Here is a 22,052-nt window from a genome sequence, read left to right as displayed (position 1 = left end):
GGTGAGGGGCCTCAGGTGGGCTGCTCAGGTGGGCCACACCCCCTTAGCAGGTGGAATGCAACCAAGTACACTATGTTGGGCACAGCGTAGGGCCGTTGTTTTGGTTAGACAATAGAAATATTTATAGAAGATATTTCACAAAACTAGAAAATGCATTTCCTGCATAAAATGCGTTGGAAAGCTGAAACGAATTAGAAAAAATTGCTGAAACTACAGAAATGGAAGAAGCTGAAATGAATTTGGAAATACAGAACTAACAAATGCTGACAAGAATTAAAACAGAAAAAATAAATGTTCTGCTTGAGGTCGAACGTTTCCCCTTAACTATAAATAATATTATATAATAATAATATTGCAGCATTTTGTGACATCTGAGGGGCTTCACTTTTCCAAGCCAAAGTCTTTGTCATCGACGGCGTCTCTGGTGATGATCAACACACACACACACACACACACACACACACACACACACACACGTCATTTATCTGACGCTTTTATCCAAAGCGACTTACAATAAGAACATTTCAACCATAAGGACACAAACTCAGAAGAACAAGAAACAAGAAAGTGTGATTTCATCAAATAAACCAGTTTACAACTTGCTGTAGATAAGAACCATTATAAGTCCAATGTAAGTGCTGCAGTTAGTTAGTGTGTTAGTGGAGGTAGAGTCTGAAGAGGTGTGTCTTTAGTCTGAAGATGTGAAGGCTCTCTGTGGTCCTGATGTCTTCAGAGACCTCCTTCCACCATTTAGGAGCAGGACAGCAGAGAGTGGAGATCTAGTCGAGTGTTTTGCTCTCAGTGAGGAGGAACAAGCAGTTTATCACATGCAGAGCGGAGAGGTCAGAGGTCGGGGTGTCGGGTTGGACCAGGTCCTGGATGTGAGCTGGACCCCATCCATTCAGACACAGCTCCGAGATGAGACGTAAATACTTGTGAGCTCATCCGTTATTATTCTCACTGGTTCTTCTGGCACAAAGTAAACAATCAACTCATTCCTGTTACTTTAAGTAAAAAAACATGATTTTTGTGTTATTTATATAGTAAAACCGTTGGATGTTTTCTGTTAAATTTCTTACTTTTGATTATTTCACTAAGGTGTGACATATTCAAGTTCCTAGAAAAGCATGAATATGAACTTTAGTTAATTCTGCTTGTCCTTCATGCGGGCGAGATGATTGATGTGTGTGCATTTGATTTGATGAACAGCAGCTCGTGGGACTCGGCGATCTCCAGATGATTTTTGGACGACGCGTTTGTCTCCATAAGATTATTGGATCAGGGTTTCCTGTATTTTACTATTCAAAATATTCAGTTTCTTAAGTAGTTTTGTCTGTTGAGTTGAACCGGAAGTTAAGTACCACATATCAGAGGTAGTACTTTCTACTGTACTACGTCTCAGAGTAGTACTTTATACTGCAGTACATCTCAGACAAATATTGTAATTTTTTGTGAAATGATCATATAGAACTCTTTAGTCACCTCTTCCTGTCCTACTATATGAATTAATCATCTAAAATGTCCTTCGGGACTCATTGTGTGTGCGTCTCTGTCCCTGGTGGCCATGAGAGGAACTGCAGTCTCAGACACAACATTTGACAGACGGCTTTTATTGTCAGACTTTAGTTACCGTGTTTGTTTCTGTGGGAGCCCATCCAGCTGGAGTTGCCAGATCTATTGAAGGACCTCCTCTGAAGTGCTCACCACCTCCCCGTCCACAATGTCCTTCGTGACGGCTATGTATTTGGTGACTTTGCTGCTGCTGCTGGTGCTGCTGGCGCCGCCCTCCCCATCCAGCAGCCTGCGGTACTCTGCGATCTCCATCTCCAGCCGGGTCTTCATGTCCAGCAGTACCTGGTACTCGTGGCCCTGGCGCTCCAGGTCTTCCCTCAGCCGGCCCAGCTGCTCCTCCAGGCCCGACACCTGCCTCTGGTAGCCTGCTAGCATGTTAGCGTAGCGGCTCTGGGTGTCGGCGAGGGTGTCTTCCAGAGATGCTTTCTGGGGGGGAGGAGAGAAGCAGAGTGAGGATACTCCTGTGGAGGGGACTGTTATCTTCATTGATTCATGGGGGGCACCCACCATGCTCTGCTGCGACTGGAGCTCGATCTGCAGGCTCTGCAGCGAGCGTTTGACCTCCGTGACCTCAGAGCGGGTTGACTGGAGAGTCTCTGTGCTCACAGCCACTTCCTTATTGAGGACCTCAGACTGCAGAAACAACAAATAGCAATCAACTCAAATTCATCGAGTTCATCCAGCCATGTGAGGAGGGGGGAGGGGGGGGGCATTTGATCTCCTCATCTTGAAACCATTGACGCTCATGGGAGGGCAAATCTGTGGGCGGAACCTGGTCGATCTTGGCCTATCAGCATCCAGCTCAGAGGATCTCTGCTGGTCTCACCTTGGCCTGGAACCAGACCTCGAGGTCTCTGCGGTTGTTGTTGGCCACGGTCTCGTAGTGGTCTCTGATGCCCGCCATGACGGCAGAGAGGTCCTGCTGGGGTGCGGCATCCACCTCCACATTCACCTGACCCCCCATCTGACCCCTGAGGAGCAGCAGGTCCTGCAGCAGGGAGACACATTTTTTTTCTTTTCATGTTCATCAGAACAAAATTACATTTTTGTTTTTCCACCTAATTTTGAAGAATTCTCATTAAATAAGAATTTGACTGAATTCTGAAGACATGTGAGGCGTGAAGTTTCATTCGTGTGACTACGGTCACATCAGATGGTTTAATTCTTTGCAGAATAATAAGTGAAAAATAATATCCATCCATTGTCAAACCACTTATCCTGCACTGGGTCCATCCCAGCCAATAGACGGGTTCATCCTGGACGGGTCGCCAGCCAATCACAGGGCTACACGGAGACACACAACCATTCACACACCTACAGGTAATTTAGAGTCCCCAATCAATCTGATCCCCAGAGCAGGTCTCTGGACTGTGGGAGGAAGCCAGAGAACCCACGCAGACACGGGGAGAACATGCAGACTCCACACAGAAAGGCCACTGGGTGGAGTGGAACCAGGACCTTCTTGGTGTGAGGCGACAGTGCTGACCACCACGCCACCGTGCCACCTGAAAAATAATATAAACGATAATAATGAACTATAAAGAATGAAGTTGATGGGCCCACCTCCTCGTGGTTCTTCTTTAGCTGGATCAGCTCCTCCCTCAGGCCCTCGATCTGCATCTCCAGGTCGCACCTCCCCAGGGTCAGCTCGTCGAGGACCCTCTTCAGCCCAGACACATCGGCCTCGACCGACTGACGCATGGCCAGCTCGCTCTCAAACCTGCGGACCAGCGGAGGAGACCTTTAGTGAAGAACATGACATGGGGGAGCAGATGTGAGGTCCAGGTGTGGTGGTCTCACTTGACCCTGAAGTCATCAGCAGCCAGCTTGGCGTTGTCGATGGCCAGATACAGAGATCCGTTGGTTCCGGTGGCGAAGAGGATCTGAAGCACAAAGAGAAGTTTGATTTTAACATTTCATATTTTAGTCGCTGAAGGCCATATTCGTCTCATCTGGTTCTCAGAACATAAAGAACCTCCATTCTGGGATTGAAGACAGCCTACATCTGTAGAAGTGCATGTTTCTGTGAAACCAGAGCTGGAGCTGGTGGGGAGGGGGGGGGGGGGGGGGGGGCATCTGTGTTTACCTTGCAGGAATCAGGGACATTTATTATCAAAATATGTTAGACATACAAGGAAATTGTCTTTGCCGTTGCTGCATAACATCAGACAGTAAGACGATGGACAACAAGACAAAGACAGAGAGACAGAGATGCAAGAACAACATAGTGCAAGATGAATTTAAATAAAGTGCACCATACAAGTGTATGTGCATGTAGAGTGTGAAGGGAGTAATGAAGCTTCTCTCCTAAACCACCTGTACACCTGAGTGGGATCTATTCAGATATGACCTCCAGACGGAGACTCACCTGGTCCTGGAGCTCTCTGATGGAGGCCTTCAAGGCCACGCAGTCGTGGTTCTCAGGTCTGGTCTTGCTCTCCAGGAACCTCTTGATCTTGAGCTCCAGGTCTGCGTTGGCGGTCTCCAGGCTGCGGACGTTCTGCAGGTAGGACCCGAGCCGCTCGTTCAGGTTCTGCATGGCCACCTTCTTGTTGTCGGAGATGTCTAGGGCGTCCGACAGGTTGAAGCCCCCACCACCGGAGGAGAAGTTCCTGGGAGCGCTCACACTGGAGATGCGGACCCCAGACCCTCCGGCGCCGGCGTACACGCTTGGGGCCCTGGGGGCGCCGAGGCGGCCCCCGGAGAAGTTGACGGAGCGGGTGTAGCTGGACATGACGGAGGAAGGTCTTCCTGCTTTGGATGTTGAGGCGAGAATGCAGCTGCTCAGACCTGGTGCGCTTTAATGGATCCCTGGACGGTGAGGGAGGGGTTCAAGCCGCGGGGGGGGGGGGGGGGGGGGGCTGGTAGGGGGTCGGTAACTAACCGGAGATGTCACAGCAGGAATGTTAAGTACACGTCTCGTTGAGATGGAATGTTCTGATATCTGGTTCTCACACCCCCTGCAGGCTTAGACCTGCCATGAGATCTCACAACCCCCCCATGAGATCCTGTAGCGCTCCTCCATTCCACATTGTCACCTTATTGATGAATACCCATGAACATATTGATGCTTTGTCCAAACACTTCTTTCTCTCATGTGTGAGACACGCCGGGGGTCCTGGGGAGGGGGGGGGGGTTCACCTCAGAGGTCCATAAATACCCCCGAGGGCCGTTACAAAGGGTACGAGTTAACAGAACATCACTACACGTCGTCTCTCTGCTGCTGACGTTTTTAGATGATGTTGGACGACTTGTTTTATACCTTTAAGGTCTCGATAATTCCTACGATGTCCTCGTGGGATCAAAGGATAATTGGATGAGTGTTTCCTGTATTTAAATATTCTAAACCTACTGTACTACATATCAGAGGTACATACAGTACTTTCTACCGTACTACATCTCCGTAGTACTTTACTCAAGAGGTACATGTAGTACTTTCTACCATACTATCAGAGTTACTAGTAGGAGTACTTTCTCAAAGGTACTACTACATCTCAGAGGTAAATGGAGTACTTTCTACCGTACTACATCTCCGTAGTACTTTACTCAAGAGGTACATGTAGTACTTTCTACCATACTATCAGAGTTACTAGTAGGAGTACTTTCTCAAAGGTACTACTACATCTCAGAGGTAAATGGAGTACTTTCTACTGTTCTACAGCTCAGAGGTTTATGGAGTACTTTATACTACAGTACATCCCAGAGACAAATATTGTACTTTTTTGTGAAATGATGATATAGAAATTTTTAGTCACCTCCTCCTATGCTACTATATGAATGAATCATTTAAAAAATGTCCTTCAGGACTCATTAGATGTGTTTGTTGCATTATAAATATGTAATTGGATGCTCATTACCCTGGTGGCCATTATAGGAACTGCAGTCTCAGACAAAACGTTTGACAGACACAGCTTTTATTGTGAAACTTTTATTGGTTTGTTTCTGCGAGACAGATCTAGCTGGAGTTGCCGGATCTATTTAACGACCTCCTCTGAAGTGCTCACCACCTTCCCGTCCACAATGTCTTGTGTGATGGCTATGTATTTGGTGACTTTGGTGCTGCTGCTGCTGCTGCTGCCGGTGCTGCCGGCGCCGCTGGTGATGGTGGTGGTGGTGGTTTTGGAGGACCTGCTGGAGAGAGAGAGAGAATTAGGGCTAAAAATCCTGAGCAAGCAAAGTCAAAAATGTTGAACTCCAAAATAATTCAAATTTTTTGACATCATGGTGATCAAAACGTGGTGAAAAGTCATATTACTGCTCTGAGTCAGAGTCAAACACAAACATTTTAGAAGTTCAGCCCTTAAATGTCCTTGTCGTCGTCTCACCTGCTGCTGCCGCCGCCTTCCCCGTCCAGGAGCCTCCGGTACTCGGCAATTTCCATCTCCAGCCGGGTCTTGATGTCCAGCAGCATCTGGTATTCTCGTCCCTGCCGCTCCAGGTCGCCCCTTAGTTGCATCAGCTGCCCCTCCATGGCGCTAACCTGGTTCTGGTACCCGGACAGCTGTATCGAGTAGCGGTTCTGGGTCTCGGCAAGGGTGGCCTCCATGGACGATTTCTGTGGGAGCAGAGGAGAGCGCAGCTTGGTTAGTTCGGTTAGGTTAGAAGACCTCAAGAAATAAAAGAGACGCTCACCATGCTGAGCTGAGACTGCAGCTCGATCTCTAGACCCTGCAGAGTCCGCTTCAGATCTGTGAGCTCAGACTTGGACGTATTGATGACCTCGGTGTTGATGGCCACCTCCTGGTTCAGTGCTTCCGACTACATTAAGGACACAATGCAACAACTATGTCATCGACCATCCATCCCGTAGTGGTTGCTGAGATGTTTATCGTTAGGTTTAACGGCCTTACCTTGCTCTGGAACCAGGCCTCCAGCTCCCTCTGGTTTTTGGCGGTGTTTGCTTCATACTGCTCACGAATTTCGGCAATGAGCTTGTTGAGGTCTGGTCCCGGTGCGGCGTCCACCTCCACATTGACTTGGCCGCTCATCTGTGTCCGCATGGACATCAGCTCCTCCTCATGGTTCTTTTTCAGGAAGATCAGTTCCTCCCTCAGGCCCTCAATCTGCATCTCCAGATCGGTCCGGCTCAGGGTTAGCTCGTCCAGGACCCGCCTCAGACCGGCGATGTCGGCCTCCACCGACTGACGCATGGCCAGCTCGCTCTCAAATCTGCAAACGCAACAAAGTGTCAAAAAGGGAGAACGAAGCGAGCAAAGGAATCTTTAAGCATTCGGCTTGACAAGATCTTTCACTGACTTGAGCCGGAAGTCATCGGCGGCCAGCTTGGCGTTGTCGATGGAGAGGTAGATGCCGCCGTTGACTTTGGTGGCGGCTTGGATCTGGGTGGTATAAAAAAAAGAAGTTTCTTGTGTCATCTACGTAGACGGAAAAGGAACCACGTCAGGAAACTAGCTCTTTGTATCTTTAAAACCAGAAGAGCAGTCAATCATCTCACAGTCAGTGTTTACCTGATGTCACTCTCTTTTTTGTTGTTGCTAAGTTAACTACATCGCTAGACAGTAATACAGCTGCTGATTTTAAAGTTGATATTTGGATCCCAATTGATTCATCTTGACGTTGTAACTTATAGATGAACACTGCAGCGCTTCCTGTTTGGGGGACACATGACTCCAAAGTGATCCTACCTTTCCCTGCAGCTCTGCGATGGTGGCGTAGAAGGCGCTGTAGTCCCTGGAGGACGGAGACGTCTTGCTCTCCAGGAACTGCCTGATCTTCAGCTCCAGCTCCGAGTTGGCTGTCTCCAGCAGGCGGACCTTCTCTAGGTAGCTGGCCAGCCGGTCGTTCAAATTCTGCATGGTGGCCTTCTCGTTGGCAGAGATGTCACCTCCACCACCACCTCCTCCAGCGCCGCCGCCGCCACCAGCGCCAAAACCAAACCCTGAACCTCCACCTCCACCTCCTCCTCCACCACCACCGTAGCCGAAGCCATAGCCTCCTCCACCACCTCCACCGCTTGAAAACAAGGAGGAGCCGCTAGAGATCTTAACAGAGGAGCCTCCGGCTCCACCGTACATGGAGTTGCTGCTATAACCTCTGTTTCCGCCTCCACCCGACATGGAGCTCCTGGAGGAGCTGTAGTTGAACATGATTAAGCGTTGATGAGGAGGATCACTATCTGCTTCAGCCTGATAGCGGTGAGTGAGGAGCCGATAGAGCGCCTTTTTATCTTTATACTGTTCGGAGAGGAGGAGGTTGGGCCCCTTCGAGGCACCTGTTCTCTTTCAGCTCTAAAGGTTAATGGGTGTGTCGGCCTGCTGCGTGCTGGGGCATCTTCAGAAACGATCCGAGCTGCAGGGCAAGTCCTGACTCAGATCTGTTGTTAACTATTTGATGCGTTGACAAGCTCTTGGCTGCAGGCGACTATGGTTTAAAGGATTAAACCTTGTACTGTTCAGGACAAAGAGCGAGATCAATTAAACAAACCCACAGCGGGTCACCAAAGCCTGGCTGATGTTTCCTCACACGGAGAATTAACGACAACCACAGTGTTCATCTGCTGTTAAGAGTTCTCAAGCCACAACTGACTTTATCTTTAACAGATTGAGAAAGCATGGTTTCATGGTTTTCAGTGTTCACACAGTCACAAATCAGTCCTGCATGAACCGATTATCCTTTAGCCCCAGATTTACTCATTTCAATTCAATGTATAATACAGGTAGATGAAATCCAGCGTTCTGATTGGCCGAGAGTGAGTCACGGGGGGGACATTATTGGACGATAATGGACAGTTGCTGTTCACATTGACCCGAGCGTGAGTAGCAGGTTAGCTTCTGTGCATCCGTTAGTTGACATTTTAGCTTTTAGCTCGATGGCGATTTTATATAACATCTATGGTGGCGAGCGCCAAAAAAAACCAAAATCCCACAAATGATCAGTTTCGGGCAATGCGAGCTTTTGCAACCGGACAATTAAGGTGGACGTCATGATGTGAATGAATGAGACGGTGGGACACACGATGCTGAGACTACTTGTCTCCATGAGATGCGATATACAACGTTACTATTTTGTGCTGAAAGGCAGCTATTTACTGACTAATTATAATTTAGCTGGTAACCGTATTTGAGGGCGTTGTTACTGTTACATTGTTGAAGATAAAGTACTGCCTAAAGTACCTTATTGCTTTATTAAAGTTCATTTAAATATTGGACCTGAAACTGTTTTACAGAAATAAACCTTGAGAATTTTAGTTGAAATATTTGTAGACACAGACAACTTCACATGGACACACTTTGTCTAAATTCAGTCATTTTCCTCATGATTGGTAGCTGTGTTTTAATGCATTATGTAATAAGTAATACGGTTATTACAAACCAGGCCGACGCATCGACAGATTCTCTATGTGCCCACAAATGCGTCCTGGAGCCGTCTCAAAACACTAAAATGAATGATTTGAATGCGTTCCAGCTTGGGTGTGACTGCGTGGTGTTCTGCCTCAGGCTTGTTCCCATCCGAGCAGCACCAACCAACAGGAATGTGCTGCACACCATCACGCCACTGCATTTAGAAAAGAGGTGTGTAAACTGGACTCATTCCCATTTGCTGTTAAATGAACAAATAAAAACAGAGATTTCAATAAAAAGGAATACACCAAGACTTAATCTACAGAGGGTTTTCAAATCTTAACTTTAAAGGTAGAAAAGCAGCAGAAACTGGAGCCCGTTGCGTGTCTTTTGCTACGCAGCCTCCCGCAGCGCACAAGGCTGTGATTGGTCTGCTGACTGCGTCCTTTTACCAGAGAACGGATCAGATTGAGGAGCTTTTGCAACTCTGCAACACACGCAAGACTTTAGAACCTGGAAGTGAAACGATTTTCCATGAGTGTGAATATGATGCCCAATATGGATGTTCGAAACACAATCAAACGTCTTCCTCGGCGCATTATCTCGCTCTCGCCAGTTAGCCCTTAAAAAATTATACATTAGCTGCACTGTTGAATAAGCCGCAGGTTAATAGGTTTTCCTGCATGAAATTCATCTCATTACAAAGTAAAGCATCCAACAACGGGCCCTGCTACACTATGTAAGTAAATAACCTGTCTGTAAGTTTCCTACTTGGCCAAATCGCCCAGCGGACCGATCGGACACTCGAGGCGGCCCTGTTTGAAGTTTGAAGGCATGTGTTGCACCTTTATGGCTTTCTTGTAATAATGTTCTGCAGAATCATCATTTTTGTCTTGTGTGTTTTGTCATGTTCCTGCTCTTGCTGTCGCTTGAACATGCTCAGAAAATATTCGATCCCACAAATCCTCAGAACACACTGTGACAGGACGTTGGCGTCGGTTGTGTTTAACGACTGGAATCTATTGTGTGACACACACACACATGCTGGCACACATACTATCCGCCCTCCGCAATCAATAACCTGTCAGCATTCAGGTAATTTGCCTGCAGCACCTTCCTTAACTGCTCTAACCTGAGAGGGCGGGATTTATGGCCTGCAGGTACACAAGGTGTGTCACTCCATACACCTAAAAAACTCAAAGGCCAACAAGTGAGAAGCAAAATACAGGGAGAAAATTCTATCTCTCTGTAAAACTTTTTGATTGATATGTTATTGAGAAGAACCACTTTGTTAAAAACTGGATTTATAGAAAGAATATGTGACATTGTGAGTTAGTCAGCGAAATGTTTGACGGCACATTTAACTAAACAGAAAAATATCTCTTAACAAATAAATCACATCATATGAATCAATGCATTTAGCTCAAAAAACAAACCTCACATGGACGCGGTGGTGCTGGTGGTCTACACTAATGTAGGTGGGGGTATCGCTGTAGGTGGTGTTTGTGGTAGTAGTGGGGGTGGTGTTTTTGGTAGTAGTGCAGGTGGTGTTTGTGGTAGTGCAGGTGGTGTTTGTGGTGTCAGTGTAGGTGGTGTTTGTGGTAGTAGTGCAGGTGGTGTTTGTGGTAGTGCAGGTGGTGTTTGTGGTAGTAGTGCAGGTGGTGTTTGTGGTATCAGTGCAGGTGGTGTTTGTGGTAGTAGTGCAGGTGGTGTTTGTGGTGTCAGTGTAGGTGGTGTTTGTGGTAGTAGTGCAGGTGGTGTTTGTGGTAGTGCAGGTGGTGTTTGTGGTAGTAGTGCAGGTGGTGTTTGTGGTATCAGTGCAGGTGGTGTTTGTGGTAGTAGTGCAGGTGGTGTTTGTGGTGTCAGTGTAGGTGGTGTTTGTGGTATCAGTGTAGGTGGTGTTTGTGGTAGTAGTGCAGGTGGTGTTTGTGGTATCAGTGTAGGTTGTGTTTGTGGTGTCAGTGTAGGTGGTGTTTGTGGTGTCAGTGTAGGTGGTGTTTGTGGTAGTAGTGCAGGTGGTGTTTGTGGTATCAGTGTAGGTTGTGTTTGTGGTGTCAGTGTAGGTGGTGTTTGTGGTAGTAGTGCAGGTGGTGTTTGTGGTATCAGTGTAGGTGGTGTTTGTGGTGTCAGTGTAGGTGGTGTTTGTGGTGTCAGTGTAGGTGGTGTTTGTGGTATTAGTGTAGGTGGTGTTTGTGGTAGTAGTACAGGTGGTGTTTGTGTATCAGTGCAGGTGGTGTTTGTGGTATTAGTGTAGGTGGTGTTTGTGGTATTAGTGCAGGTGGTGTTTGTGTATCAGTGCAGGTGGTGTTTGTGGTGTCAGTGTAGGTGGTGTTTGTGGTGTCAGTGCAGGTGGTGTTTGTGTATCAGTGCAGGTGGTGTTTGTGGTATCAGTGCAGGTGGTGTTTGTGTATCAGTGTAGGTGGTGTTTGTGTATCAGTGCAGGTGGTGTTTGTGGTATCAGTGCAGGTGGTGTTTGTGGTGTCAGTGCAGGTGGTGTTTGTGGTGTCAGTGCAGGTGGTGTTTGTGTATCAGTGCAGGTGGTGTTTGTGTATCAGTGCAGGTGGTGTTTGTGGTGTCAGTGCAGGTGGTGTTTGTGTATCAGTGCAAGTGGTGTTTGTGGTATCAGTGCAGGTGGTGTTTGTGGTATCAGTGCAGGTGGTGTTTGTGGTGTCAGTGCAGGTGGTGTTTGTGGTGTCAGTGCAGGTGGTGTTTGTGTATCAGTGCAGGTGGTGTTTGTGTATCAGTGCAGGTGGTGTTTGTGGTGTCAGTGCAGGTGGTGTTTGTGTATCAGTGCAAGTGGTGTTTGTGGTGTCAGTGCAGGTGGTGTTTGTGTATCAGTGCAGGTGGTGTTTGTGTATCAGTGCAGGTGGTGTTTGTGGTGTCAGTGCAGGTGGTGTTTGTGTATCAGTGCAGGTGGTGTTTGTGGTGTCAGTGCAGGTGGTGTTTGTGGTGTCAGTGCAGGTGGTGTTTGTGTATCAGTGCAGGTGGTGTTTGTGGTGTCAGTGCAGGTGGTGTTTGTGTATCAGTGCAGGTGGTGTTTGTGGTGTCAGTGCAGGTGGTGTTTGTGGTGTCAGTGCAGGTGGTGTTTGTGGTAGTAGTGTAGGTGGTGTTTGTGTATCAGTGAAGGTGGTGTTTGTGGTGTCAGTGCAGGTGGTGTTTGTGGTGTCAGTGCAGGTGGTGTTTGTGTATCAGTGTAGGTGGTGTTTGTGGTGTCAGTGCAGGTGGTGTTTGTGTATCAGTGTAGGTGGTGTTTGTGGTGTCAGTGCAGGTGGTGTTTGTGTATCAGTGCAGGTGGTGTTTGTGGTATCAGTGCAGGTGGTGTTTGTGTATCAGTGTAGGTGGTGTTTGTGTATCAGTGCAGGTGGTGTTTGTGGTATCAGTGCAGGTGGTGTTTGTGTATCAGTGCAGGTGGTGTTTGTGGTATCAGTGCAGGTGGTGTTTGTGGTATCAGTGCAGGTGGTGTTTGTGGTGTCAGTGCAGGTGGTGTTTGTGGTGTCAGTGCAGGTGGTGTTTGTGGTGTCAGTGCAGGTGGTGTTTGTGGTGTCAGTGCAGGTGGTGTTTGTGTATCAGTGCGGGTGGTGTTTGTGGTGTCAGTGCAGGTGGTGTTTGTGTATCAGTGCAAGTGGTGTTTGTGGTGTCAGTGCAGGTGGTGTTTGTGTATCAGTGCAAGTGGTGTTTGTGGTATCAGTGCAGGTGGTGTTTGTGTATCAGTGCAAGTGGTGTTTGTGGTGTCAGTGCAGGTGGTGTTTGTGGTAGTGCAGGTGGTGTTTGTGTATCAGTGCAGGTGGTGTTTGTGTATCAGTGCAGGTGGTGTTTTTGTATCAGTGCAGGTGGTGTTTGTGGTATCAGTGCAGGTGGTGTTTGTGTATCACTGCAAGTGGTGTTTGTGGTGTCAGTGCAGGTGGTGTTTGTGGTGTCAGTGCAGGTGGTGTTTGTGGTAGTAGTGTAGGTGGTGTTTGTGTATCAGTGCAGGTGGTGTTTGTGGTGTCAGTGCAGGTGGTGTTTGTGGTGTCAGTGCAGGTGGTGTTTGTGTATCAGTGTAGGTGGTGTTTGTGGTGTCAGTGCAGGTGGTGTTTGTGTATCAGTGTAGGTGGTGTTTGTGTATCAGTGCAGGTGGTGTTTGTGGTATCAGTGCAGGTGGTGTTTGTGTATCAGTGCAGGTGGTGTTTGTGGTGTCAGTGCAGGTGGTGTTTGTGGTGTCAGTGCAGGTGGTGTTTGTGTATCAGTGCAGGTGGTGTTTGTGGTGTCAGTGCAGGTGGTGTTTGTGGTGTCAGTGCAGGTGGTGTTTGTGTATCAGTGCAGGTGGTGTTTGTGGTGTCAGTGCAGGTGGTGTTTGTGTATCAGTGCGGGTGGTGTTTGTGGTGTCAGTGCAGGTGGTGTTTGTGTATCAGTGCAAGTGGTGTTTGTGGTGTCAGTGCAGGTGGTGTTTGTGGTGTCAGTGCAGGTGGTGTTTGTGGTGTCAGTGCAGGTGGTGTTTGTGTATCAGTGCAAGTGGTGTTTGTGGTGTCAGTGCAGGTGGTGTTTGTGGTAGTGCAGGTGGTGTTTGTGTATCAGTGCAGGTGGTGTTTGTGGTGTCAGTGCAGGTGGTGTTTGTGTATCAGTGCGGGTGGTGTTTGTGGTGTCAGTGCAGGTGGTGTTTGTGTATCAGTGCAAGTGGTGTTTGTGGTGTCAGTGCAGGTGGTGTTTGTGGTGTCAGTGCAGGTGGTGTTTGTGGTGTCAGTGCAGGTGGTGTTTGTGTATCAGTGCAAGTGGTGTTTGTGGTGTCAGTGCAGGTGGTGTTTGTGGTAGTGCAGGTGGTGTTTGTGTATCAGTGCAGGTGGTGTTTGTGTATCAGTGCAGGTGGTGTTTTTGTATCAGTGCAGGTGGTGTTTGTGGTATCAGTGCAGGTGGTGTTTGTGTATCACTGCAAGTGGTGTTTGTGGTGTCAGTGCAGGTGGTGTTTGTGGTGTCAGTGCAGGTGGTGTTTGTGGTAGTAGTGTAGGTGGTGTTTGTGTATCAGTGCAGGTGGTGTTTGTGGTGTCAGTGCAGGTGGTGTTTGTGTATCAGTGTAGGTGGTGTTTGTGGTGTCAGTGCAGGTGGTGTTTGTGTATCAGTGTAGGTGGTGTTTGTGGTGTCAGTGCAGGTGGTGTTTGTGTATCAGTGCAGGTGGTGTTTGTGGTATCAGTGCAGGTGGTGTTTGTGTATCAGTGTAGGTGGTGTTTGTGTATCAGTGCAGGTGGTGTTTGTGGTATCAGTGCAGGTGGTGTTTGTGTATCAGTGCAGGTGGTGTTTGTGGTATCAGTGCAGGTGGTGTTTGTGGTATCAGTGCAGGTGGTGTTTGTGGTGTCAGTGCAGGTGGTGTTTGTGGTGTCAGTGCAGGTGGTGTTTGTGGTGTCAGTGCAGGTGGTGTTTGTGGTGTCAGTGCAGGTGGTGTTTGTGTATCAGTGCGGGTGGTGTTTGTGGTGTCAGTGCAGGTGGTGTTTGTGTATCAGTGCAAGTGGTGTTTGTGGTGTCAGTGCAGGTGGTGTTTGTGTATCAGTGCAAGTGGTGTTTGTGGTATCAGTGCAGGTGGTGTTTGTGTATCAGTGCAAGTGGTGTTTGTGGTGTCAGTGCAGGTGGTGTTTGTGGTAGTGCAGGTGGTGTTTGTGTATCAGTGCAGGTGGTGTTTGTGTATCAGTGCAGGTGGTGTTTTTGTATCAGTGCAGGTGGTGTTTGTGGTATCAGTGCAGGTGGTGTTTGTGTATCACTGCAAGTGGTGTTTGTGGTGTCAGTGCAGGTGGTGTTTGTGGTGTCAGTGCAGGTGGTGTTTGTGTATCAGTGCAGGTGGTGTTTGTGGTAGTGCAGGTGGTGTTTGTGGTGCAGGTCTGAGCTCAGCAGGTATTTGCCTTCAGGTGATTCAGGCGGATCGCGTGTCAACTCAAAGGTTGACGTCTGGCTGGTTGAAACCGGCTGTGAGGGGCTGAGATGTTTCTGCAGGAGGATCTCAGTGAACTTTGTGACCTGATCTCCGAGCAGAGTCTTTGGTCCTGTTTGTTGACAGCAGCTCTGCTTGAATGGAACTTTTACGTCAGTAGAAGAAGACCGTCATCAGAGAAGGTTGTGTAAGTATCAGCAGCCAGATAGTAAAGTATAACATTACAGCCGTGTGTTGAAGAGTATTTAAAAGTTATAAAACAGGTCATGTGAGATATGAGCTGATGAAGAGGAGCTTCCTCCTCTTCAGGGCGTGGATCCACTCGTAAATCTTCTACGTCTTCTTCTCTCTCTTTATTTGGATCCATCTAACAATTAATTATCGCTTCTCACGCTTACTTTTATCGTTATTCACTCTTTGAAAGCTTCGGTCCCTCCTCTGGCAGAATGTCCAGGTGAGTCTCACCTGGGGCTGCTCGACCGGTCTGACTCCAGGTGGTCTTAAAGGTACAGCGCGCACTCTCCAGCTGGTGCTGAATACGCCTCAGATCCCCCACAATGCCTTGCTATGACCACTAACTATTATCAGTGTTGTTTCACTCAATCCGCCTCCGAAGGCGAAGGTGTGTATGTGTGTGCATGTGTGTGTGTATGTGTGTGTGTGTGTGTGCGTGTGTATATGTGTATGTGTGTATGTGTCTGTGTAGGTGTGTGTATGTGTGTGTGTGTGTGTGTGTGTATATGTGTGTGTATGTGTGCGTGCATGTGTGTGTGTGCGTGTGTGTGTGTATGTGTGTGTGTGTGTGTGTGTGTGTGTGCGTGTGTATATGTGTATGTGTGTATGTGTCTATGTAGGTGTGTGTATGTGTGTGTGTGTGTATGTATGTGTATGTATGTGTGTGTGTGTGTGTATGTGTGTGTGTATGTGTGTATATGTGTGTGTATGTGTGCGTGCATGTATGTGTGTGTGTGTGCGTGTGTATATGTGTATGTGTGTATGTGTCTGTGTAGGTGTGTGTATGTGTGTGTGTGTGTATGTATGTGTATGTGTGTGTGTGTGTGTATGTGTGTGTATGTATGTGTGTGTCTGTGTGTGTGTGTGTGTGTGTGCGTGTATGTGTGTGCGTGCGTATGTGTGTGTGTATGTGTGTGTATGTATGTGTGTGTCTGTGTAGGTGTGTGTATGTGTGTGTGTGTGTGTGTGTGTGTGTATGTATGTGTATGTGTGTGTGTGTATGTGTGTGTATGTATGTGTGTGTCTGTGTATGTGTGTGTATGTGCATGTGTGTGTATGTGTGCGTGCGTATGTGTGCGTGTGTGTGTGTGTGCATGTGTGCGTATGTGTGTGTGTGTATGTGTGTGTGTGCATGTGTGCGTATGTGTGTGTGTATGTGTGCGTATGTGTGTGCGTGTGTGTGTGTGTGTATGTATGTGTATGTGTGTATGTGTGTGTATGTATGTGTGTGTATGTGCGTGTATGTGCATGTGTGTGTATGTGTGCGTGCGTATGTGTGCGTGTGTGTGTGTGTGCATGTGTGCGTATGTGTGTGTGTGTATGTGTGTGTGTGCATGTGTGCGTATGTGTGTGTGTATGTGTGCGTATGTGTGTGTGTGTATGTGTGTGTGTGTATGTGTGCGTATGTGTGTGTGTGCATGTGTGTGTGTGCATGTGTGCGTATGTGTGTGTGTGTATGTGTGCGTGTTCATTCATTGTGCAGCATTATTGTTTAAGACGATGTAACACTTGAAGGACTCACATCAATCAGAAGGTAACAATCATTGTGTGTTTTATTCACTGTTTTCTTCTTCTGCGATTTAGCGAAGTTGTAAATTGTATCAGTAAAGACAAGAACCACCAGAAGCTTTTCTTCTCCTCACAGACTTGATGTCAAACTATTTCAAACTCTTCACTTTAATCCTTCTGTGGTAAAGTCTGAAGCGCGTCGGTGCTTTTATTTTGAAACTTAACTTTTTTAACACAGAAAAGCGTTGGGGCAAAATATTCAATAGTAAAGAGTTTATATATTAGAGGCAGTCATCCTTTCTTCTTGTTAAGTATGAAAAACTTCAGTAGCAATAAACCTGCAGCGCTGAGATTGTTATTTTATGACAAACTGTCATTGTGATGAATATTGGTGACCTGATATGATTTACATTTCTACATATATTTAATGACTTTTTATCCTTTACTACACAATGACTCATTATAACATAGTGTACTACGACTTTTATGACTTTTAATTTCCACCTCGTACTTTATTATGACTCCACTTTTTATAATATTTTACATCATGTACCTTGTGACTTAACTGAATAGACACAACCGACGTCACGTTGGCATGAGACTTTATTGATATATTGAGGTGCTGTCAGGGTCTGACAGGTGGGAGGGGGCGGGGCTCCAGCTGAGTGGGCGTTCTGATTGCCGATTGGCCGCGTTACTCGTACAGGAAGGCCTGGGCACAGGGGGTGTAAGTGACGAACTCCTGGTCCTTGAACCACAGGGCGATCTCGCGCTTGGCGTTCTCCAGGGTGTCGCTGCCGTGGATGATGTTCCTGAGGAAAGCCGAGATTTGGGAAACGATGGCGTCATGAAAAGTCGTCGTAAGTCCCGTTAAAGGTTTCGTACCGGTTACCCGCCTCACCTGCCGATGTTGATGCAGAAGTCTCCGCGGATGCTTCCGGGCTTGGAGTCGGCCGGGTTGGTCTCACCGAGCATCATCCTGGCCAGCTTCACGATACCCTGACCCTCCCACACCTGCAACACACCTGTGTGTTATAAAAATCCTCTCTCGTTTCTGTGGGTAGCCTAGCTTAGCATCAATGGCCACTAATATGCCTTCTTCCATCTGTCATTACGTTGCCGACAAACACTTTAAAATCCCAAACCGACCTCAAAGAAGCGACGCTGGTGAACCGATTCTTCTCACTGTTCATTTTATTCATTAAAATGTATTTCTGTGGCTTTGTTTTCACTGCTTTTCAAAAACCATGTCTTCAATGCTTTGGTATGAATTGTGATCTATGGATTATTGGAAATATTCACTGAGAAAAGTATGAAAGTACAAAGTTTAGCAAGTCTCTCTTAATTTAACCACAAATGTAACACGTCTTTACATGAGAATTACAACTACCGTAAATACGGCTACTTTTTCCAGACGCTTTGAACCGTGCGGCGGAGACAACGCTGCAGACGATGTTTCAACGAGCGAGCGAGACAGACGGGTGCAAGTTAGGGAGAAGGAAACAGAGCGGCTGCACGTGAACTTATGAATGAATGAATGAATGAACGAATGAACGAATGAATGAACGGTGAGACACTGGAGACGCGATGTGAAGAACCCCGACTCTGCGTCAGCAGTCGTTTTTCTGCCGCGCGAACACCTGCAGCTTATAGATGTACACATTGTTGTACTCATCGTTGTACACATCGTTGTACTCATCGTTGTACTCATCGTTGTACTCATCGTTGTACACATCGTTGTACACATCGTTGTACTCATCGTTGTACTCATCGTTGTACTCATCGTTTTGATTGTTGTAAATTTAGGGGGTGTGGCTTATATTCAGGTGCGCTCTATAGGCCGTAAATTACGGTACTTTTGGAAAATTCAGCAAAGGCAAAGAAATGATCTTTTAGATGCACAAGATGACTGTGTGCGTTCATTGTGTGTACGTGGTCATTTGTGTTGGTGTGTTACCATGGCGAAGACGGGTCCAGAGGACATGTACTTGCAGAGTCCTGCGTAGAAAGGCATGTCCTTCAGGTCCAGGTAGTGCTGCTTCATGTGGTCCTCAGAGGACTGAAAACACACGGAATAGCGTTCAGTACTGCAAGTACCACCATTCAGTAGTACAAGTACCACAACTGTCCCCTGTCTGCCGCCCGGAGTCGGCTGGGATTGTCCCGGTATGACGGATAAGCCGTTTCCATCTTTTAACACCATTAGCTTGTGAGATCTGATACAATGTGATCTCCATGTGTCCTTATAGCGACTTCTCAGAGGCCTTTAAACGAGTACTTCACTGCTGACATGTGCGAGTACGACACCAATGTATTTAAACGTACGTTTCAACATATTCAAAAACAACGAATGACAGTTTAATGGTAAGAGATGATCTCCATCATTGTGAAGTAAATCGCTGCTGACAAGTCTGGTTGTGTTTACCTGCATGAACTTGGCCGCCACCAACCTGAAGCCTCTCTGCTCGAAGCGCTTCATGACGTCGCCACAGAGTCCCCTCTGCACGCCATCGGGCTTCACGGCGATGAAAGTACGTTCCATGTCCACGAGGAGGCGGCTGCCACCAACAAAGAAGAAGGTTTCAACCAACAGTCACAACTTTTTTGTATTATTATCTATTTATCTTTATATTTCTTTTGGCTATTTCCATTTAATTGCATTGTTGTAGTTTTATGATTTTATTTAATTTCATTCAAATTAAAACACTTTAAAACCTTAAAGTGCTGAATCAATAAACTGCTGCTTGCACGAGTAGACCTCTTTAAACATCTACCCAGTACGTCACGTCCATGAGGGCAACGGGGCCCCAACATGAGCAACAACGCTTTTGTTCTTTATTGTATTAAAAATACATTTTACAAGTGGTCAATATTTGTGTTTCTGGACGTGGATCATGTACCTGGTATTATTTGTAAATCAAGATATCTGCACAAACTACATGGTTCTCCTACAGTCCTGTGCGCTGGTCTCTGCTGGTCTCTGCTGGGCTCGGCTCGGTCCCAAAGGGTCTAAGAAGCAGTCAGCCAATCACTGATGGACTTCATGAGTATACGTTGAGGTTTGGGCCCCTCGCCGCCCAACGCTCTCACACGCCGTTTAACGACATGACAAGAGCGAGACCCGACCCCAACCAGACCACATCCTTAACCCAGACCACATCCTTAACCCACACCAGATCCTTAACCCACACCAGATCCTTAACCCCAACCAGACCACATCCTTAACCCAGACCACATCCTTAACCCACACCAGATCCTTAACCCACACCAGATCCTTAACCCAGACCACATCCTTAACCCACACCACATCCTTAACCCAGACCAGACCAGATCCTTAACCCAGACCACATCCTTAACCCACACCAGATCCTTAACCCACACCAGATCCTTAACCCACACCAGATCCTTAACCCAGACCAGATCCTTAACCCAGACCAGACCAGACCACATCCTTAACCCAGACCAGACCAGATCCTTAACCCACACCAGATCCTTAACCCAGACCACACCACATCCTTAACCCAGACCAGACCCTTAACCCAGACCACATCCTTAACCCAGACCACATCCTTAACCCAGACCACATCCTTAACCCACACCAGATCCTTAACCCAGACCACATCCTTAACCCAGACCACATCCTTAACCCAGACCAGATCCTTAACCCAGACCAGATCCTTAACCCACACCAGATCCTTAACCCAGACCACATCCTTAACCCAGACCACATCCTTAACCCAGACCACATCCTTAACCCACACCAGATCCTTAACCCACACCAGATCCTTAACCCAGACCACATCCTTAACCCAGACCAGATCCTTAACCCAGACCACATCCTTAACCCAGACCACATCCTTAACCCAGACCACACCACATCCTTAACCCAGACCACATCCTTAACCCAGACCACACCACATCCTTAACCCAGACCACATCCTTAACCCAGACCACACCACATCCTTAACCCAGACCACATCCTTAACACAGACCACACCACAACGACCGGCAGTTTAAACAAAGCGTGTTAATGGTACAATAACTCAGCTTAGATAGCTCTGCATCTTTGCGTGTTGCCTTGGAAATCTGTTTAGCACTCAGTGGTGCATCTTCCAGATGTTCACAGAGTGGAGCATGTAAGCCTGCTGTCATTTTCTGCGTCTGTAGTTTCCGGCAGTGGGACACGGGACAGACCCTCTGCGTTGCCGTGTTCTTCTGATAGGTTATGTGATAGTCAAAGGCAGATAGTATAATAGCCCACCTTTGTATGCTGGAGCATCATGCACGGCTCTGACCTTCTCCCTAGAAGGATAGACTCCTTTTTCATCCAACATGTGACCTAGGTACTCGATTTGTGTTTTTCAGAAGTCTCACTTTGCCTTTTTTACTCTCAGGCCATTTTCTTGTCTCGCTGTAGAACCCTGTCCAGGTTCATCAGACGCTCCGTTTCATCCCTGCCCCTCACCAGCAGGTCATCCACATGGACCACGACGTTCAGATCCTTCATCACGTTTTCCATGATCCTTTGGATACTGACAGCAGAATTAATGCCAAAGCAAAGCCGATTGCACACAAACAGTCCCTTGTGCGTCTTCACAGTTGTGTACTTTTTGGACTCGTCATCCAGAAGGACCTGTTGGCAGGCGGCTGAATATGTTTCCCCCACATAACGCTGCCGGCACTTCTTCAATGCGCGGTAGTGGGTGTGTTTCAGTGTTCAGTTACTTTATAGTCGCCGCACAACCGGAGTCCACCGTCCCGCTGGGTCCCAGGAAGCACCGGAGCAGCTGCTCGCTACGCTTCACAGGGCTGACAACACCGTCTTTTCCCACACGGCCTTCATCAAACTTATGCGTCAGGCTGCTTTAACGTTCCCAACTCGTCTTGGACTGGCTCGGGTTTAGCCGTCGGGGCCCTTTAACTGGGCTGGTCTCTCCTGAATAACTCCAGCGCTGCTGCCCCCCAGTGGCACGTGCGAGAATTACAGCTCGTACACGTTTTCTGACTCCGGTCTCAATTTCCATCGACACTTTTTTCCGTTTACATCACAGATTTCCTGTACGGCCGCCGGCCCTGAACACAGGACACAGCATGTCCTCCTCGTTTAATCAGCTTGGACGTCGCCTGTCATTTTTTCCTCTCTTCGGCCACTGTTCCTCTTCCCCTTTTTCTCCTGCCTCTCACGTGTCTCCCCCCCAGTCCTGCGTGTCTCCCCCCCAGTCCTGCGTGTCTCCCCCCAGTCCTGCGTGTCTCCCCCCCAGTCCTGCGTGTCTCCCCCCCAGTCCTGCGTGTCTCCCCCCCAGTCCTGCGTGTCTCCCCCCCAGTCCTGCGTGTCTCCCCCCCAGTCCTGCGTGTCTCCCCCCAGTCCTGCGTGTCTCCCCCCCAGTCCTGCGTGTCTCCCCCCCAGTCCTGCGTGTCTCCCCCCAGTCCTGCGTGTCTCCCCCCCAGTCCTGCGTGTCTCCCCCCCAGTCCTGCGTGTCTCCCCCCCAGTCCTGCGTGTCTCCCCCCCAGTCCTGCGTGTCTCCCCCCAGTCCTGCGTGTCT

General features: G+C 47.9%; 3 protein-coding genes across 5 annotated transcripts in view; all 3 read right to left on the bottom strand.

The window, feature by feature from the left end:
- Positions 1 to 1,594: 1,594 nt before the first annotated feature.
- LOC120828055 (keratin, type I cytoskeletal 13) lies at positions 1,595 to 4,516 on the bottom strand. Its single transcript, XM_040191371.2, has 6 exons — positions 3,941 to 4,516; positions 3,373 to 3,455; positions 3,136 to 3,292; positions 2,399 to 2,560; positions 2,080 to 2,205; positions 1,595 to 1,998 (listed from the first exon to the last, which is right to left on the bottom strand). The coding sequence occupies exons 1-6, from the start codon at positions 4,304 to 4,306 to the stop codon at positions 1,675 to 1,677; spliced, it is 1,218 nt and encodes a 405-aa protein (XP_040047305.2). The 5' UTR covers positions 4,307 to 4,516; the 3' UTR covers positions 1,595 to 1,674.
- Positions 4,517 to 5,469: 953 nt separating this feature from the next.
- On the bottom strand, positions 5,470 to 7,933 carry LOC120828052 (keratin, type I cytoskeletal 50 kDa). Of its 2 annotated transcripts, none has more exons than XM_078084274.1 (6): positions 7,218 to 7,933; positions 6,829 to 6,911; positions 6,423 to 6,741; positions 6,205 to 6,330; positions 5,898 to 6,127; positions 5,470 to 5,703 (listed from the first exon to the last, which is right to left on the bottom strand). In XM_078084274.1, exons 1-6 carry the CDS (start codon positions 7,677 to 7,679, stop codon positions 5,547 to 5,549), a joined length of 1,377 nt encoding a protein of 458 aa, XP_077940400.1. In that variant the 5' UTR covers positions 7,680 to 7,933; the 3' UTR covers positions 5,470 to 5,546. The 2 variants fall into 2 exon arrangements, with proteins under 2 accessions (XP_077940400.1, XP_040047302.2); XM_040191368.2 differs by having other exon boundaries at positions 5,470 to 5,700; positions 7,218 to 7,788.
- An 8,602-nt stretch (positions 7,934 to 16,535) lies between these two features.
- LOC144384573 (nucleoside diphosphate kinase B-like) overlaps positions 16,536 to 22,052 on the bottom strand; it is an 8,431-nt gene continuing 2,914 nt past the window's right edge. For both annotated transcript variants that reach the window (XM_078084275.1, XM_078084276.1), the window contains exons 2-5: positions 18,935 to 19,067; positions 18,467 to 18,568; positions 17,411 to 17,523; positions 16,536 to 17,321 (exon numbers count right to left, since the gene is read on the bottom strand). In XM_078084275.1, coding sequence (XP_077940401.1) covers positions 17,204 to 17,321; positions 17,411 to 17,523; positions 18,467 to 18,568; positions 18,935 to 19,051 — 450 coding nt within the window. In that variant the 5' untranslated portion in view covers positions 19,052 to 19,067 and the 3' untranslated portion in view covers positions 16,536 to 17,203. The remainder of the gene's footprint in view (positions 17,322 to 17,410; positions 17,524 to 18,466; positions 18,569 to 18,934; positions 19,068 to 22,052) is intronic.

This window comes from Gasterosteus aculeatus, chromosome 11 (genome assembly GCF_964276395.1).
Source record: "Gasterosteus aculeatus chromosome 11, fGasAcu3.hap1.1, whole genome shotgun sequence".
NCBI classification, from domain to species: Eukaryota; Metazoa; Chordata; class Actinopteri; order Perciformes; family Gasterosteidae; genus Gasterosteus; species Gasterosteus aculeatus.
The sequence above is the reverse complement of the archived record's forward strand: the minus strand, read 5'-3'. Positions and strand labels throughout refer to the sequence as shown.